General features: G+C 48.7%; 1 protein-coding gene across 3 annotated transcripts; it reads right to left on the reverse strand.

The window, feature by feature from the left end:
* Window positions 1–316: 316 nt before the first annotated feature.
* LOC310700832 (transitional endoplasmic reticulum ATPase-like) lies at window positions 317–18,990 on the reverse strand. 3 transcript variants are annotated; one of them, XM_083490756.1, is made up of 18 exons: window positions 18,851–18,990; window positions 15,589–15,700; window positions 14,098–14,270; window positions 13,528–13,670; window positions 11,782–11,912; window positions 11,144–11,275; window positions 10,120–10,222; window positions 9,660–9,793; window positions 8,121–8,256; window positions 7,645–7,757; window positions 6,665–6,829; window positions 5,895–6,017; window positions 5,519–5,731; window positions 4,442–4,620; window positions 2,745–2,874; window positions 2,355–2,513; window positions 1,960–2,111; window positions 317–1,100 (listed from the first exon to the last, which is right to left on the reverse strand). In XM_083490756.1, the coding sequence occupies exons 3-18, from the start codon at window positions 14,262–14,264 to the stop codon at window positions 995–997; spliced, it is 2,286 nt and encodes a 761-aa protein (XP_083346882.1). In that variant the 5' UTR covers window positions 14,265–14,270; window positions 15,589–15,700; window positions 18,851–18,990; the 3' UTR covers window positions 317–994. The 3 variants fall into 3 exon arrangements, with proteins under 3 accessions (XP_083346882.1, XP_083346880.1, XP_083346881.1); XM_083490754.1 differs by lacking the exon at window positions 18,851–18,990 and adding an exon at window positions 18,035–18,360; XM_083490755.1 differs by lacking the exon at window positions 18,851–18,990 and adding an exon at window positions 17,791–18,214.
* Between the last annotated feature and the right edge of the window lie 3 nt (window positions 18,991–18,993).

Here is an 18,993-nt window from a genome sequence, read left to right on the forward strand (position 1 = left end):
CATAGTGTGTTTACTCTTTTCCCACTCTGTGATTTCTCTGCTCTGCCTGTCCTTGCCTCTTCCTAGAACTACTTGATGACTATGGGGCATGTGTGATTGGGCCTCTGGAAACCTGGCTGAAATATGGCAAATGTGCACAACAGGAGAAGGGAAAGTTTAACGTTTTCCCAGCATAGATGGGAATTAGTAGCAGAATCATAGGTCTCTCTCTGTCTGCCAACATGTCCTGCCTGTTCAATTCTGGAGCTTGCTGCCCCAAGCCATTCCAGCCCCTGCAGATGTGAAGTCTGCACACACAAGACATTACACTTCAGGCTTTTATAAAATTCCTCCCAGTATAAGGGGCATGCACTTTCAGTTTATTAAGACATCCAGAAATCTGTCAACTGGTATCACAAACTGGAGTTCATTGGCTTCATGCATAACTGCAGACTTCAAAAGCTGTCTTTGCTGTGGAATAAGAAAGGACTAATGGGAGCAGGCTGGGCCGGCTTGCAAAAGGATCCTCCTGTTCCCTGGTTTCTAAAAAAGTGGGAGCCATCAATACATATGCTACAAGGTGCAGGCACCAGCTTGGGACAGTTTGAGATGAGATCAAGGGATAAGTGGGCAGCTTTGCACCCTGTGAGGCATCTGGCTGGTTGGCGGAAACAGAATGCCAGACTAGATGGACCTTTGCCTCTGATCCAGCAGCTGCTTAGGCTTTTGCTGCCCCCTGGTGACTTCCATGGGTATTGCCTTGGACACCCAACAAATGCAAGGGCTGTCGGTGCCATGAGGTTCCTGGTAGTGGCCGAGACAGGCACAAACACTGAAAGAGGCATCTGGCCCCCAAATCAGGGACGAGGAGTTTGCCTCTGGTAGCTCAGATTCCACATACAAGGATGAGGGTAGGAGTTGGGGCTCAAGCACCAGCCCTGACATTAAAGAGCACAATAACTATGAGAATACAGGGTAAATGATGCCAGCAAAAAAGGAGGCATTTCCTGCACAATCAGTTGTAAAGATCATCATCGCCCTCCTCTTGGAAGAGGCTTCCTTGGCCACTGCTGCTTCCACTGTTTCCCTCTCCACTGGTGCTCTGCTTTCCAGATGGAAACCTGTGGAGATAAAGAATGGCCTTGGTTTCATGCAAGAGAAAGTTGGGTCATTCTGTTTTATGAATGTGGGCACTGATCTGGTTGTACTCTACATAAACAAGGTGTTAAAATAATGTGGATGTGATGCAAATCCCAATGCACATAAAAACCCATCCCGTTTAAAGTAATGCAATATGGAGGGACTGTATCCTCACTCAGGTGCTAATTCTAATGTGCATCTGAATGCACATCTAATTTATACCTGCAATTCAGAGTCTGCAGGTACCGCCTGTGGATCTCCATAGCTGGGTCAGGGCAATGCTGTTTTTGAATGGTCTTTTGTTTATTTTAGCTTGTGTGTGTGTGTTTAATTCTATTGCACTTATTTTGAATGGTACCCTTTATTTTGTATATGGAATTTAACATCTTAAACTAACTTGAGAGCCCTCACTGGGTCATACACTTAATAATAAAAAGTATTATTTTCAGTTGGTTGGGATGATGGAATGCAACCCTCGGAAATCTTGATGGTACTGTTATTATTTAATTTATTTAATTTGTTAGTACCTTTATCCTGCCCAAGGCAACCCAAAGCAACTTACAAAAGTTAGCAGAGTGACAAGGTAGATAGTAGAGAGTCAAGCTACATAGTAGAGTCAAGCTGAGGTTCCTGTATCTTGTTTCAAAGAACAAACTTCCCCCTATCCTAGGAAAGGGGAACCTAGGAATGTTGTTGAACTTCAGCCTTCACTAATCCCAGCCATGGGAGTTCTGGTCAAACAACATCTGTGGGGCCAAGTTCCTCACCCAGGCCCTGTCCACTGCACTGAAGTGAAACTCTAGCTTGGGGCAGAGGAAGCAAAAAGTTCTCCAACATTACCTGAAGTTGCCAAAGCCACGGCTTTGCTGTAATGTTTGGGCAAACATCTCATACTTGCGTATGTCATTATCACTGACAGAGCGGCGTGCAAAGCGCATTGCTTCCTCAAAGTGATCGCGTCGGATCTCTGGCACGGGGTCATAATCGTCATCCTATCACAAAAGGGCAGGGGGGGAAATGTTGTTGAGCTGCATCCTTACAAGCTCCAAAGCCCTGTGAGATCAATGCAATCGAGGACACTGTGGCCCCACGATGGGGGGTGGCCATAAAGTTCCCAGAATACTATGCAGAATATGTTACTGAGGAGGGCATGTTACTGAGAAGAGCAGGGCATGAGGCAATGGAAGGAATCCTGCCTGGCCCTGTTGGGATGTGGGGAAGTCTCACTACCATACCATGGCGGCACATTTATGACGCTGACGCTCCCGTTCTGCCTTAATCTCCATCTCGATGGCCTCACGGATGGCCAGTTTGCAGGCACGCTGGCATATTTCAGTGAGGTCAGCACCTGAGAAGCCATGTGTGATCTTGGCCAAGTAATTCAAGTCCACATCCTGTTGGAGAAAGATAACATGGGCTTACTAGAAAGGTCCTGCCAACACAGAAAAAACATTCCATGTTTGAAGAAGATAAACATACCTTTCGTGCAATACATCCTCCTCTGTTGGAAGACTGTGGTGGTGGAGGCCAGGATGTGGTCTCAGAATCCTATCCCCATTTCTACTATCTACTTCCCATGCTGTTTCACCTCCCCTCCCCTGTGTTCAGTCCTGGCTTTCACTGACCTTGGCGATAGGTGACTTTCGCAAGTTGGCTTGGAGAATAGCTATGCGAGACTTGTCATCGGGCAAGGGGATGTAGATGAGCTGATCCAGGCGTCCTGGACGAAGGATGGCTGGGTCAATGATGTCTGGTCTGGAGGCCAAAGAGACAGAGACTATATTCAAGGTATATTGGCTGCTTCACCCTAGATAAGGCACTAGATAATCTCAGCTCAGCTCAGCAACAGCACAGACGGGAGTATCCATTCACAGGTGTCAAGCCAGGGAAAGGGAATATTTTTCACCCAGAGATACGCATTCCTTTGGAGCAAAGGAGTCAGGGTCTGCATGCCAACAATCACTCTTGTTAAAGGTTTCCTCACTTAGCTTCCCTGCTGTGGGCTGAAAAAGGAATATGGATTCACTATGGTCAACGGGAATAGCCATCCCCTTAGAGAACTGTGTTTCTTGATTCCCCCAAGGCAGCGACACATGGCTCTCCTCACTCAAGCTCTTAGTTTCATCGGTAACCAAGCTTAAAGCAAAGAGCAGATTCTATAGTCATGACGGATAAGAATTAGCAAGGAAGGAGGTGTAACTTTGCATGAAGGGAAGCTGTGATACAGAACATTCTCCTTCCAAAGAACCCTCCTTCCAAAGGCTGCTTCTATGGATGTGTGGAGCTCTAACTTTCAGTGCCTGGCAAATGTACACACTGCTGAGCACATCGCCACATAAAGAATGCAGCATTGCTAGCGTTAGTGAAAAGGGCTGCTGCTGGCCTACTGGAATGTGCCATGATCTGTAAATGAGTGGGGAAATGTTGGGATTCATAAGCTAGGACTATGTAGGCTTTGATCTACTGGGCATTGGTGGGACCCATCCTCACCTAGTGAAGTTGGATGGAACAAGACAAAAGACTGTTGGGGTTTCTACAGGTCTCCATCCTCTGAATTTAAGTTTTCCATGCCTTTCTAGCATCCAGTTTATGCCAGGTACACTCTCTGGGGTGTTGAGGGTGAGGTTAAAAGGAGTGTAGGATTAACTCATGCAGCCTGTGTGGAAGGGTGAATTGACATAAGGGCAGGCAAAATACTAAAAATAAACCTGATCACAAAGGCAGAAAAGCGGAAGAGATAAGGAAAACGATAAGAGGAAGCGATAAGGAAAAAATGTCTGACTTGGGTGAAAACTAAAATGAAGCTTGAGTGAGCAGAGGCTATACAAAACTTCAAGCCACATGTCCCTGCCATCAGCGAATCAAGAAACAACAGTTTAAGTGAATACCTCCCATGCCAACCTGAAAAGAGTTTCTCAGCATGAAGCAGGGAAATGAAGCCTCTCTCTCATTCCTTAGTGAGAGACAGAGACACTACTTGGAGTGTCATCAGGTAGTGACATGGTCTGAGGAAGACTGTGTGCCTGGAGATATAACCGCAGTCCGCATTTGGAAGCCTTGAGATTGAGATCCAGTCAAGAGGGCCCTCCCCACTGCCCTAAGAACTCACCTCTAATGACCTGGTTCTGATTTAACTCTTTTCCAAAAAAAGGTCTCCTTGCATTCCCACCCAATGAGGGTAAAACAGAATAGAATTTGGGGGCCAAGTGGCTGAGTTTGCACTGGGACAAACAGAGCAGCTTTCTTTGAGAGGAGACCCCAGCACAGTTCTTATGCATGACTTGGCCACCCAACTGTACCCTCCCTTCCCCACCCTCTTTACCTGTTGGTGGCACCTATGATGAAAACTGTCTTCTTGTTGGTCATGCCATCCATCTCTGTGAGGATCTGGTTGATGACACGGTCAGCTGCACCTCCGCCGTCTCCTGCACTGCCACCACGGGACTTGGCGATGGAATCCAGCTCATCGAAGAAGAGGATGCAGGGAGCAGCCTGCCTGGCCTGGGGGATGCAAAGTACCAGTGTGAGCTGGATGATGGAGAAGAGATGGGGCTGACCAGGGTTGCATCTAGAGCTCAGAGGCTCCGCGTCTACCCTGTGTAGTGCATCCCCAGCAGTGGGTACACCAGCTGCCTGTCCCTATTTATAGGGTGAAGGTGGTGAACTGAGGGCTGGATGGTAGCCACCCACACCTAATGGCAATGAAGAGCTGGATCATTAAGTTTTGTAGCTCAGTGGTTCCCAAGTAATATGTTAGGAAGGACCTAGTTAACGCTGAGTGCTTAGTGGGCAGATCTTCAGGCTGCCAATAAGAATGCAGCAGAGAAACAGTATTCCACAAAGACTATATAGAAACTATATAGATATCTGCTCCCTGTGGAAGACTGATAGGCAAATCTTTATTGAACATACCACCAGGGGCCTCCCTTAACAACAACCAAGTCTCTGGAATCAGTGCCCTAATTTCCTCTGCCATTTTTTAAAATGATAATAAAGTCTGGAGGTTTGCTACAATCTCCTTTGCTTTTGGTTCTTCATATGGGCTACTGGAAAGTAGTTGGAACCTCCAGTTCCTGCCCTCTCATTACTTATTTGCTTACTCACTCAGCCATAAAATATATATCCTGTGCTTTGTTACATGGCCTCAGGACCAGTTGCAACTAAGATACATAAAACAATCCAAAAACTACTTACAGAGCTATAGAATACTGCATTTAGAATTCAATATACATCCCCATTCATTTGACAACACTAAAAAATGGCTTGCTGCTGTGTCTCAAAGGCCTGGTAAGAGAGAAATGCCTTTATCTGAAGCTGAAAGCTATCCAGTGTCAGAGCCCGCCTGCTTTCAAGTGAGGAGGAGAGTGTTCATCTGTCCCACCCTGCATCCATTTTGTACCTTGTCAAAAACGTCACGGACATTGGCCTCACTTTCTCCAAACCACATGGTGAGCAGCTCAGGCCCCTTGATGGAGATAAAATTGGCCTGGCACTCATTCGCAATGGCCTTGGCCAGGAGGGTCTTGCCACAGCCAGGAGGTCCATAGAAGAGCACACCTCGCGATGGCGTCATTCCAAATTTCAGGAACTTGTCGGGATACTCCACTGGGAACTGTTGAGGGTGAGAGGGAATGGGGTGTGTGTTAGAGAACTGGGACTGTTCCCCCCTACTGACCATGTAGTCAGGACACTCTTCTGCTGTACCAGTTTTGAAGCAGCACATTAATGCTTCTCTTTCCTATCTGGGGGCTGAACCACACCATGCTGCTACTGACCTGCACCAGCTCTTGTAGCTCACGCTTGACTTCCTGCAGGCCTCCAATATCTTCCCAGCAGACCTGTGGAACCTCCACTACAGTCTCGCGAAGTGCTGACGGGTTGCTCTGTCCAAGGGCCCACTACAAAGCAGAAGAGAGCATGAAGCATTGAAGTTCTGCGCCTCCCTGGACAGAGGCAGCAGCTTCCTTCCTTGCTTCCCATAGAATCCCCCAAGAGCAACCCAGGAACACCAGGGCACTTTGGCCAAGTGAGCAAGTATGTGGGCGACCAAAGTCAGTGAGGAGGAGGAAACCAGAGGTGCACGAAGGCAGGAAGGCACAGTGGAAAAGGGAAGGTCTAAGTCACTCTGCATTGTGGAAGACAGGAGGGAAAAAGCCTGCATTTTGAAGTGCTATCTTCCTTTTCTGGCTTCCCAACACACCAGCAGTGATGGAGGGAAGAGGGGGAGAGGACAAAGTGGAGAAAGAAGCTTTGCTCTGACACTCACTCACTTTCTCACACACAAGCATACACAAAACCTGCTGCAGCTGAAGAAAGCACAAGAAAGAAGCCCACATCTTCAACGCTGGCTTTTTCCTCCTGTCTCAAGCAGCAGCAGCAACAGTGGGATCAACAGGGAGACTGGGGGTGTAAAGGGAGGGGGGTTAGCAAGGGGGAAGTGGGTTTGGTAGGGCCACTGGGGTTGGCGAACAAAGTGAACAGGGGTGATAGCTATATATATTTAGCTTAAGAGCTCTTGTTATTGGATTGCCAAGAGCTGGCCCACCTGGAAGTCATCCATAGTGACAGCCATGGAATTGAGGATGTCAGCATCAATCGTGTCGTCCTCCAGGTCAATGACGCTCATCTTCTTGCGGATGGCTTGGAGCGCTGCCTCAGAACACAGAGCTGCCAGGTCAGCACCCACGTGCCCATGCGTTTCATTGGCCACCTGTAATCACAAACTGTGTTGGAGGGGGCATTCCATGGGGTGTCATTCCCTAGGACAGTTCCTTAAGGGTTCCTGAAGCAGCTTCTAAGGAAAGTGAGCCTCTCCTAATGATGCAAAGAGCCTTTCCTTGTAGCTAGAGGTGTAATCAGCTGTCCCAAACAATAGACTGCTGGCAAACTTGCTCTTTTAGCACTGAACAAACGCCAATCCGCAGAAAACACGTTTGCCGTCTGCTCCATTTCAGCGCTAAACTGCAGGTTTCCCCAGGGACAAACAGTGGGGCAAATGGAAATGTGGATGAGTCCTCAGTTGACCTCAGGCAAATGTAGAGCACCCTGCATTCTATACAGGGTACTTTCTGGAACTGTCATTCTACTCTTCATACCCAGTCTCTGAGCAAGGATAAGCACGCCCTGACAAGCACACACAGGCAATCCCCAAAGCATGCTGCTGTCTCCTTAGGTTTCCTGCATACCCTGTTATCCACTAGTAGCCTAAGAGCTACTATAATTCATGTGCATCACATCTTTGCACATAGGGCCATGGCTCTTAGCCTCCATCCTCCCACCCAACCTGGGTCACATATGAGGTCAGTGTGGGAAGTGGCATCCTTGAAAGGCATGGCCTGAGGTGAGATGGAGTGTTCCACCTGTTGTGTGTGACCTGTGACAGCTCATTAAGACATGTTGCAGAAATCAAGAGATAAGCGTTCCTGCCTAATGCAGCCCTTACCAAGCTCTAAAGAGCCCATGCATCTCCACGTGTCCCTTGGATCCACCCTGCCTCCCCATGGGCCTCCACTGCCTGCTCCTCACCCTCTCCAGGTCCACATCGTCAGCCAGTTTCATGTTCTTGGTGTGTATCTGCAGGATTTCCAGCCTTCCCACAGAATCTGGGATCCCAATGTCAATTTCTCGGTCAAAGCGCCCTGCAGAGGGTAAAGGAGCACTGAGCCCAGAACTACCAAAAACGACACTCCTTAGCCTTGAGTGTGCTGTTTTCATCCTCATAACTATCATATCTTGCAGATGAGGGAACAATGAATGGGAAGTGGGTCTAAGTAGTTAGGATGTGTCCCTGGAGATGGGTTGGCATCTGGGAAGGTTAAGGCCCCCATGGATTAAACAAGAGAGCTAGAAACTTGTCTCTTGTTACAGCCAGCATCTTTAGGAGCAACTTGTGACAATGGGACTCTGGTGTTTTCCTCAATGGATTTAAGGCTCACAGCCAAGGGAGGAGAAGGAGGAGAGTTCCTAGGGCAGATGGATGAGAATGCAGGACAGTCTCCTACCAAACCGGCGCAGTGCAGGATCGATGCTGTTGGGCCGATTCGTAGCCGCCATGACTATCACATGTGAGCGCTGCTTCAGGCCATCCATGAGTGTGAGCAGCTGGGACACAATGCGGCGTTCCACTTCTCCATGTGTCTGAAACAGGAGCCCAAAGTTGAAAGAAATGCTGGAACAACAACTGGCTCTCATACCTTAGTTTAGGAGTCAAACTAATCCATCCTAGGCATAAAACTTTGGACACGGCTACCCCTAGTGGTGGTAGATGTGCACAAAGAGCAAACTTGGGAGATACAGTGGAACCTTGACTTACATACACCTCATCTCGTGGACATTCCAAGTTGTGTCCGTGGCAAACCCAGAAGTAAACACTGGGTTTGCTGTAATTCGTGCATGCGTGGAAGTGGCTTCTGCCATCTGCGAAAGCGCAGAAGTGCACTACCTCTGAATGTGCACGCGCTCAAGAAACCTCTTCTAGCGTACTATTTCGACCAGTGGATGGACCTCCGGAACGGATTATGTCCGTAAGTAGAGATTCCACTGTACAGCAATGTATGGCTGCCTCCAGATGGTCAGGATTTTGTGGAAAGATTCAAGACCTCACAGGAATTTCAAGTTTGTGCAGTTAAGAGTGGATTAGAGAAGTTTATTGCCCTAGCCCAACAAAATCCACTTTATTTTTTAAAAAGGCTTTCTGCAGTTTGGAAAGTAACATGCATTGAAAAGTATGGGATGAATGATTAAAGGGAAGACATGTAAACACCCCATAAGCAAACATCTGGAGGAGGAGCCCAAGGTGAGCACCACAACAGGGCAAAAGATTGGGGTGCATCTCTTGCACTTGGATCCATAGGACAGGATTTTGCAGCATTCTGAGAAGCAAGAGGAAGGGGGAAGGTATTTGGCAGCACCTTTTCCTCCACCAGCAGTATAATGCCAAGAAAGGATTACTGTATTCTACATTACACAGACTTACCACCAAGTTGAAGATAACTGTGATGGGAATGGAACTGGGCGCTCTCAGCATGGCTCCTGCTAGTGTCAGGCTGGGAGAGAATCACTGTTCTTGGTACAAAACCTAATGATTTCTGTTCCATCACAGCATTAAGCACATCCAGGACTGGGTTTATTCCATTCTGCCATCTCCTCTCTCATTTCATGCTGAACAGCTTTACAGAATGTGCCAGTGCTATCAACAGCCCCAAAGAATATCACACACCAGCATTTCCCAAGTAATACAACTGGGCAACTGGGGAAAGACCAGCATACCTCTGGCTAAATTCAGCCTCTCTCTCTCTCTGCATATGTGTGTGTGTGTTGAGGGAAAACACACAGGCTTCGTTTAAACTAATATTTCACCTAATGGTGAGATATCGTTGCTTTTGACATTTCTGGAGGCAGTTTATTGCATTGAGGATACCTTCCCAACACATCTGAGATGGGAGCAGCCCATCATAGAAGGATCCCAGTTTGAACAGGCAGCTGTCTTTGGGCAAAGTAGGATAACTTTACTATCTGCTCCCAGTAATGCCATCTCTCACCTTCTCCCTCTTAGGGGCAATGGCATCCAGCTCATCAATAAAGATAATGGCTGGAGCATTCTTCTCTGCCTCTTCAAAGGCTTTGCGCAAGTTGCTCTCCGATTCCCCAGCCAGTTTGCTCATGATCTCTGGGCCTGTAGAAGAACAGAAGACAATACTTAAGTCTTAGATTATGAAACAGCCTCTTCTGTACTTCAGAGTAGCTCTAGAGGACGGTTGGAGAATGAAACGGCATGGCATCAAAAATACTATTGCCAGTTCTGCTGTGCCTGCTTTGGTCACAGCCCGGAGTTTATACGTCTCCTGTACACCGGCTTCACTTTAATCATAACCTCCATCTATTTCTGGGTGGCAAGAAGGATTAGAGTGGTTGTCCTCAATGGATGAAGAATGGATGGATAGGTTTTGCTAAAATCACCCACACAACTTCCCTCCCTCCATTTCACACAGTATTTCTCACCGTTGATAAGGAAGAAGAAGGCTCCAGTTTCATTTGCAACAGCACGGGCAACAAGTGTTTTCCCAGTGCCAGGGGGACCATAAAGAAGAATCCCTCGTGGAGGCTAGGGAAAGAAAGGAGGGAAGGCAGAGGAGTCCTATAAGGAGAGTCCGTGCAAAATAATTAGGTCCTCCAACAGTGACAGAGGCAGAGCTGGCCCACCCATGAGGCGGGGTGAAGCAGTCGCCTCAGGCAATGGAAGAGGTGAGGGTGGTACCTTGCCACACTGCTCCCACAACAAACCATGTAAAGGAGGCTTCTGCGGCAGGGGAGCAGCAGTGTGTTGCTTGCTGGTCTCCCCTGCCCCTAGGGGTGGAAACAGACCAGCAGCAAAGCCTTGTGGAAGTCCTCACTTGCCAAGAGTCTTGTCGAGAGGGAGGCATTCCAGTGCAGAGTGTTGCACGCTGCCCCCCCCCCGGTGGTGAGGCTTCCTTGAAGGGGAGCCCTTGCAGAGCCTCATGAGCCACCCCAATGGTGCCAAAATGTCTCGGGCCATCCCTGGTCAACGGGCCAGAAAAGATGCTTTGGCCAATGAAGCCAAGAGAGCCTACGATGTGGGAAACAGTAAAAGGGTTCTTGCTTATTTTAGGAGTGGAAGTATGAATGACACAGAAAATTCTGCTTAGAGAGAAAGGTGGTGGGAACAAAGCAGAAGGAATACTCATCCACGTTTTTGAATGTCTGATGTAGATTTTTTCAATTTTGTTGTTCTGTATGGGACAATGGCAATAAAGATTATTGTATCGATTATCGTATCGCAACCTATGGAAGAATGTTGCAACACAGGGATAGCTAGTATGGTGTTGTGAACTACAACTCCCACCAGTCCCAGCCAGCATGGGCAATGCTCAGGGAGTTGAAGTCTCCAGTTCCTAGAGGGCACAACATCGGCTTCCCCTGTTGTAATACGTTTCATGAACAACAGTGAAGAATGGTGTCCTCTGGAAGCTATTATGCCCTGGCCTTCCCACTTCCCCTGCCGTACCTTCACGCCAATAGCTTTGAAGAGCGCTGGGTGTCTCAGGGGCAGCTCCACCATCTCCTTGATCTGAGCCAGCTGTTTACGGCAGCCCCCAATGTCATCGTAGCCGACATCATTGAGGCTTTCCTCTTCATCCTGACAGAGTGGAGGGGTGAGCAGGAAAGTATCTCAACAACAGAGCACCCTGTCCCACAAAGCTTATATGACACAGTTAACATGCTGAGTAAACTGAGGAGGCAGGATTCGTGCCTTAACTCTTCTGTGGGCCCTGCCAGATGTTGCTGGACTACAAACTCTTGTCAACCTCAACCATTGGCCATGCTGGTTAGAGGTGATAGGAGGTAGCAGTCCAACAACATTGAGAGGTCAGAAGGCTTCCCTTATGCCTCTCTTCAATTTTGTTGAGGTGCATCTTCCACAGAATTATTTTCTAAAAAATAAAATTTTACTGAGGACCACAGTTATTTGCATGTACCAAACAAACTGGACAGTGCTGATCTTGTACAGCATATCCCACCCTCAAAATCCTGTGCCTCTACACTATCCAAATGGCTTGAATGGCTTCTAGTAATAATCGCCCAACCATAATCCAGCTGCCTGCTCTCCCATCCCTGAGGTGCATCTCTTCAGACCATACATACCTCTCGCTTGATGGGCTCCCCCTCGCAGTGGATGATGGTGTCAGGAGCAACGATGCAGTGGGGGCTGGGGTCAACCTCAACCACCTTGAACTCCACAGCCCTCATCCCGCCTCGCACAAGGAAAATGTCACCTGGGAAGACAAGAGGAAGCACCTTGCTAGCTCCAAAGGTTTCGAATTTGGTATGCTAACCTGAGGACCCACAACAAAGGCTGGAAAGTGACAGTTCTGGGACAAAATAGGAAAAGGCAACACCTGCAAGTAAACAAGAGAACTGGGAATATAAATCCCAGTGGGGTTGCCAAACCCAGCCCCAAACTGTTCTCAGACTGAGAAAACAATCTCCCCGGTGCTTAGAAGTAGAACCAGTGCCAAGTTAGTCCCTTGGCATGGTGCCCTCCAGAAGCTCCTCTCCCCAGCACCTTCCTGTCAGCCCTCCCCAAAGTTTTCCGGGAGCAGAAGGGATGGGCAGTGGCACTAGTCCAGCTGGCCAGGTCTCCCTCAGCTCGGTGCTGTAAAGATAAGCTTTGGGTGAGGCAGCTGCAGCAGCCACCACCTTTTTTATCTATAATGCCTCTAGGCTCCACTCCTGTAGTGGCACATGCCAAAGGTGGGGCCCAGAAGTGTGGAGGTGAGTGTGGTGCAGCAGCTAAACTCCTAGACCAGGACCTGGGAGACTGGGGTTCAGATTCCCACTCAGCCACAAAGCTTACTGGGAGACGTTGGGCCACTCACACACTCTCAGCCTATAAGGTTGTTTTGAGGATAAAATGAGGAGGGAGAAAACCATGGGTGCCACCTAGAGCTGTATGGAAAAGTGGGATATAAGAATAGTAATAAATAAAACACAAATCACCAAGGTAGCAGTGGCTTCGGCTACTTAAAGGTAAAGGTAAAGGGAACCCTGACCATTAGGTCCAGTCATGATTGACTCTGGGGTTGCGCACTCATCTCGCTCTATAGGCCGAGGGAGCCGGCGTTTGTCCGCAGACAGCTTCCAGGTCATGTGGCCAGCATGACTAAGCCGCTTGTAGCAAACCAGAGCAGCACACGGAAACGCCATTTACCTTCCCGCCGGAGCGGTCCCTATTTATCTACTTGCACATGACGTGCTTTCGAACTGATAGGTTGGCAGGAGCAGGGACCGAGCAACGGGAGCTCACCCCGTCATGGGGATTTGAACCGCCGACCTTCTGATCAGCAAATCCTAGGCTCTGTGGTTTAACCCACAGCGCCACCCGCGTCCCCTCGGCTACTTAGCCCAGCGCTTTATCTTACAGCAATACAGTGGTACCTCAGGTTAAGAACTTAATTCGTTCCTGAGGTCTGTTCTTAACCTGAAACTGTTCTTAATCTGAAGCACCACTTTAGGTAATGGGGCCTCCTGCTGCCGCTGTGCAGCCACTGAGCGATTTCTGTTCTCATCCTGAAGCAAAGTTCTTAACCTGAGGTAATATTTCTGGGTTAGCAGAGTCTGTAACCTGAAGCATATGTAACCTGAACCGTATATAACCCGAGGTACCACTGTAATTGTGGGAGAGAGCAAGAGCACAAAGAGAGGTCGGCATCAGCTGTGGTGGGGTCTCTGGGGCCCATGGAACCTGGCATTTACCCCACCACGCTGGGTGCTGATGCTGTCTTCACTGCAGCCCCCTTCACCTCCAGGTCGAAGGCCCCTCTTTCCAGCACTGCCTCCCTCCCATTTAGCCTTGTTCCTTATGACAGGCCTAGTGTTGCCCCTCCTCACCTTTGTGCACAGGTCGATAGGCCTCGAGGAAATAGGGTTTGAGGTAAACTTCAAAGAGGTTCCCAGTCAAGCCTGCAATGGTGTCGTCAATGGGCAGGACGTGGATCCGCTTTCCGTACTTCACATCCGGACAAGCCTGCACACTAGACAAGGGAAGGCTCAGCTAGCTTCCGTAATGTAGCAGAGCGCACGCACACATGCACAAACACACTCTTCAGGAACAAGCTGGATCTACTGGGTATGTAACATACTGGGTGTGCAACACAGCAGCTGTTCCCAAGCTCTAGCATTGTCCCTAATTTTAATAAATTCCAATTTAACAGATTCCATGCTGGACAACTTCAAATAAGTATACATATAGATGGATGTGCACATGCAAATTACCAATAACAAGGGCTGATTCCCTCCAAAAGCTTAAAATAGCTCCACTATGAGCCTTTGCTGACTGTGTAGCACAGTTTGCCCTCTGGTGCTCCCTGTAGCAGCGCACACTCACCCTAGCACACTCACAGCACAACTCCCTTTCCTATGCTTTCTTCCTGCCCCTAGTTCCATTCGGACAGGCCTCACCTGACCACGTCTCCGAGGCGCACACGGAGGTTGTTGCGGGTAACGCGATTCATGCGGATCTTCTCGTTCTGGCAGGAGTCATCCGTGAGGACGATGCAGACTGTCTCCCGGCGCTTCTTCCCCTTCAGCAGCACCGTGTCCCCCCGGAACAAGTGCAGCTCTTCCATCTTGGCCTGCGATGAACCAAGAATGGGACTGAGGCAAGGTCACTTTCCAATAGATGACATGCAGCTGTGTGTGTTTTCATGATGTGGTTCTTGCGGGGTCAAATGTGGCGCATCTGTTTGTGCAGGTGGGATGCCTGTGATGTATTTGCAATGTGTGTTTTGTAAGGCATTGTAAGAACGGAAATTGTATACTTTTGCATATCCATTGTGTGTGTTATTGCCTGTCTTTCTGGAGAAAATCAAATCTATGGGGTGTTTCTTTTTTAGTATTTATTTATTTATTTATTTATTTATACATACCCTGCCCTTCTGGCTGGGTTTTCCCAGCCACTCTGGGCAGCTCCCAACAGATTAAAAAATAGAATAAAACATAAAACAGAATAAAACATCATTTAGGTACCTCTGTTGCATATTGGCAAATCTAAGATATGTTTGAATTCAAATCATGTGCTCACATCAGCCTTGGCAAAATTCTGCACACATGGGTTGCTTATGTATATTTCTCAACAGTCTCTGTGTGCTCTTTATGTTAATATTCAAATCACATCATGTTTGTGACACAAAATATATGCGTGCAGTTCTCAGCTATAGATTAGGAAAGGCAGACGAGCAATCATTTTTGAGTCTAATGGACATAAGCAATATTTCTTTATCTTATAGGTTAAAATCAGTTAACCCAACCAAATAATTAACAGTTATAACAAAAAAATAAATACACACACATGACCCAACCCCAAACTACCACTGGTTATTTGGAATTTTATATCTTGCCCTTCTTCCCAAAAAGTTAGACACACACAGAGTGGCTTGACATATTTAGAAGTTTCCCCATAAATTTAGTTTGTAAGCTAAAAAGAAAGGGGAAGGATGGCCCAACATAGACTGAGTGCGCTCACTGCCTTCCAAGAGCCATGGGACACGGGGGGGGGGGGAGGGAGAATGTGGCAGGGGCTGGGGGATTGACCTGCTTGAGTCCCTAACAGCTAAGATTATGTTCAAGAAAGGATTATGATCAGGGGATGTGCACCACGAGACATGCACCCCTTGACCCCAACCTCCTCCCCTTGATTCCACTTCCCCTCCCCACCACTATATGGTAGAACTATCTTCCTCCCCATGCTGTACTGCACTGGTTCTTGGCCTTCAGTGAGATGGGGCCATTATATTCACTGGGTGCAGGATTTGATTTGGCCTGGCCAGACTAGCTAAGGAGCAGAGGGCAACGGTCTAGAATGAAGCAGCAGTGACGACGGCTAAATTGACTGTGGAATGTGGGGCAAAGGACACTATGGGCAGGAAAGGTGAGCAGTAGATTTATTGTTACCTGAGACAGGCTCACAATGCTGTTGTCTTCATTGGCTGCTTCATCTACAATGAGGCGGTTGGGACGATGTTTCTGGCGCAGGATGGCTGTGGAATAATCCTCTCCCTTGGGGCTACAGGACAGAACATCAAAGAGGTCTCTCAGGTGCGTGGATGCTCACATAGAGATAAGTGTCAGAGAAGAGAGGAGGACTACAATGTATAGGGGTTTCATCGTAGATATTGCAGGAAGATACAGTAATGTCACTTTACACCAGCCTTTGGTGCAATCCATGTTTTGGGATGCAGCTCCCATCAGGCCCTGTTGGGTTGATAGGAGTTGTAGTCCAAAACATGTGCAGGGCACCAGGTTCAGGAATGTAGCTCCACATCCACTGAGAATCATGGCCATTTGCAGGTTTCCATTTCTACCAGAAACCCAGGCTGTGTGCTACTAGCTTTTTTTCTAGCAACAGGGTTGCAGTTCTCCCTCTCTCCTGTTAAGTCATCAGTCAGGGTGACCAAGGTTGTTTTCACCCTGAAAACCAGGCCTTCAGTCAGACTCAAATGGATCTAGAAGTTGTTGGGACTTTGACTGCCATCAACCCCAAACAGTATGGCCAATAATCAGGGATGGTGGGAGATGCAGTTGCACAACAGCTGGAGACATTCCCCATCCCTCGTTTAAAATGAAATGGGAACTGGTGGAAGAAGGTGTGCTCTTTCAAGTCACGAGTCACAGCAAACTTCAAAGGCCTGGTCTTGGATACATTCCAGATGGAATTATTAAAATAAATACAAAAAACATCAAAACAATATTATTTTAAGAGCATTTATTGTGGATACTTTTTATATCTCATAATAATAAATATATAGTTTTTCCTGAAGAATAACAATTGGCAATTATTTTACATCAATGAAGGCACCCTGAAATTGTTGAGGAAGAAAACTGAGCTTCCCTCTCTAAATGACATCCTTGTTGCTGATATTGTAGGCATGACACAAGACGATACACTTATTTATTGCACTGGAAGCTGTATTTGGATAGGTGGCCTGAAGGCTGGAGAAATTAGCTATCTGGAGGAAAGACATCTGAATCCTTTGCAACAAATGAGTACAGTAATAATTTTTTGCACATTTTTGTTGGATGTTTCTTTTGTTTTTAGGGGGAGCAACTTCCTTCATACACACTGCAATTCCTGCAAGTTGCCTACTCAGAAACATGCCCTATCAACTTCAGTGGAACTTACTCCCAGATAAGCATGTACAGGATAACAGCCTTCATCAACTTACACCATTGTCCTCTAGTAGACACAACATTTCCGTGGCAAATTCAGGGTAGTGGGGGTGGTACAGCAGTTACTGAGTCTGATGCAGCAAAACCAACCCGAATCTTGTGTCCTGTATTTATTGTATCACGAGAATCCAGACAAAAATCCTCTCAGCGATGCATCTGACAAAGTGAGCTCTCTCGCCCCCCAAAAGCTCATGCCACAATAAACACTGTGGCCTCTATAGGTTTGCCATACGACAAGAAAATTCCTGACTTGTCCTGGTTTTTGGGTGTAAAAATGGTGTGAGGGGGAATTTTGGCAAAATGTCTGGGGAAACCCGGTTGTATGGCAACGCAACGGAAAAAGCAGCGGAAACTGCTCCAAAACCTTTTTTTTAAAATCACTATTTTGAGGGGAGGTTCCCCCCAAAAAGCTCAACAATTTTGGGATCTTCCTAACTAAAGCTCAACAACAAATCTGCTGGTGTCAGGAATTGTACTTTTTGAACTATGGCAACCCTAGGCCTCTAAGGTGCCACCAGACTCTTTGTTGCATTCTGTTGGCACAGCTGATGCTGAGCGACAGAGCAGAAACGCAAATACGGTACCTAGGCAGGGCCAGGAAGGGAGAGGGGAGGGGAAGAGAGGGGGGGCATGTTTTCCCCTCCAGTCTCGCGTCGCGGTCGGATTCCACAACCTATAAATACCCTAGCAACGCTCCCCTCCCCGTCCAGCCATGCCCATGTGGTGCGATCATTGTCGGATATAAACATCAGCTGCCCCCTAGCCCGGCTTCCCAAAACAACCAACTTGGGAAATACGAGAAGAGCGAAGGGCCCGCTCCTGCCAGGCTTCGGGGACGGGGGGGGGGGACCCCGCTATTCACACACGAGAGTAGCGAGAGACAGGCATTAGCAACACCAAAACAAACGCGCCCAAGGCCTTCAGCACCTGCTCAAGCGAGGGAGCGAGCTCCGAACTTGGGGGGAAGTTTCCTCCAAGTGCGAGGCCCAAGGAGAGGCTTCTCCCGCCTGCCTCCCCCCGAGCCCTGCCCCGCTCGGGCCAGAGGTGGGAGCCTCCCCCCCCCCCCGGCTGCGGCGAGTTGGGAGGAGTGCCGAGCCCGAGCCGCCCCTTCGCCGCGCGCTGTCCTCTCGGCGGAGGCGAAGTTGGGTCCTGCCGCGCGAGGCGAACTTACTCCCCTCCGGAGGCGGGCATGCTGGCTGCTCTGCAGGCCCTTCGTGGGGCTTCCCCCGGCCTGGCGTGCCGCTCGCGTCCTCCGCTGCAAGGCCTCGGCTGCTTCGCGTCCCCCGGCTCCGCTGCGGCCACTGCCCGAGTGCCCTGCTTCCCTCCTCGCCTGCCTCGCTCGCGACACTTGGAAAGCCGCCCAGCTCTGCCCCCCGCCCCGCTTGCCGCCTGCCTGCCTGCCTGGCCCGCCCTCTCTCCCCGCACGGCCCTGCCAGGAGTTTCCCAAGCGAAGGAGGCTGCTACCCGCCTCCCCGCCGGGGCCTCCGCGGAGATAAACAGCCAGCCGTTGTTGTTGTTGTTGTTTTGGCGAACGAGGGCAGCTGACACGCTCGTGTGGCTCCACACAACCGGAGTCGTTAGTGGAGGGGTCCCCTCCCTCGTTCACACACTCGTGTCTGCGGCTCGCTCGTTCTTGCTTCATGGATAACAGAAGCAGGGGTGCCAATTGGAATAATTATTTTTGGGGGGCAGGTAAGCCCCGCCCTGCGTAATCGACCACACGCACTCTATTTGAATGGCAATGCCTATTAACTTGGGTGGGGGCTCATATATTTTAGGGGGGGCGAAGGGACCTCAGCCCCTAGGAGTTGGCTGCTATGAACAGAAGAAAGGGTGAGAGTTGATTCCGGACACGCATCTCTCAACCGGTTGTCTGCACAGAGAGAGAGAGAGAGACCAATGAATTTTAGGGACGGTGATAAACTTGCAAGTAATGCCGGATAAACCCCCAGTCCTTCTGCATTTGCCGTTTTCTCTGTTCCCTCACCAGGGCTGCTTTTGACTTGACCGCTATGAATTTTTTGACAGGCGAGATGTTCGTGCATGATGCAGCACAGGAAACCAGGAAGAGAGGCCACCCTCTCCATTCCCAGCAGCAGTTTAGCGTAATTCGATCATGTTGTCGTTAGA

Source organism: Podarcis liolepis (genome assembly GCF_965112155.1).
Source record: "Podarcis liolepis genome assembly, chromosome: 2".
NCBI classification, from domain to species: domain Eukaryota; kingdom Metazoa; phylum Chordata; class Lepidosauria; order Squamata; family Lacertidae; genus Podarcis; species Podarcis liolepis.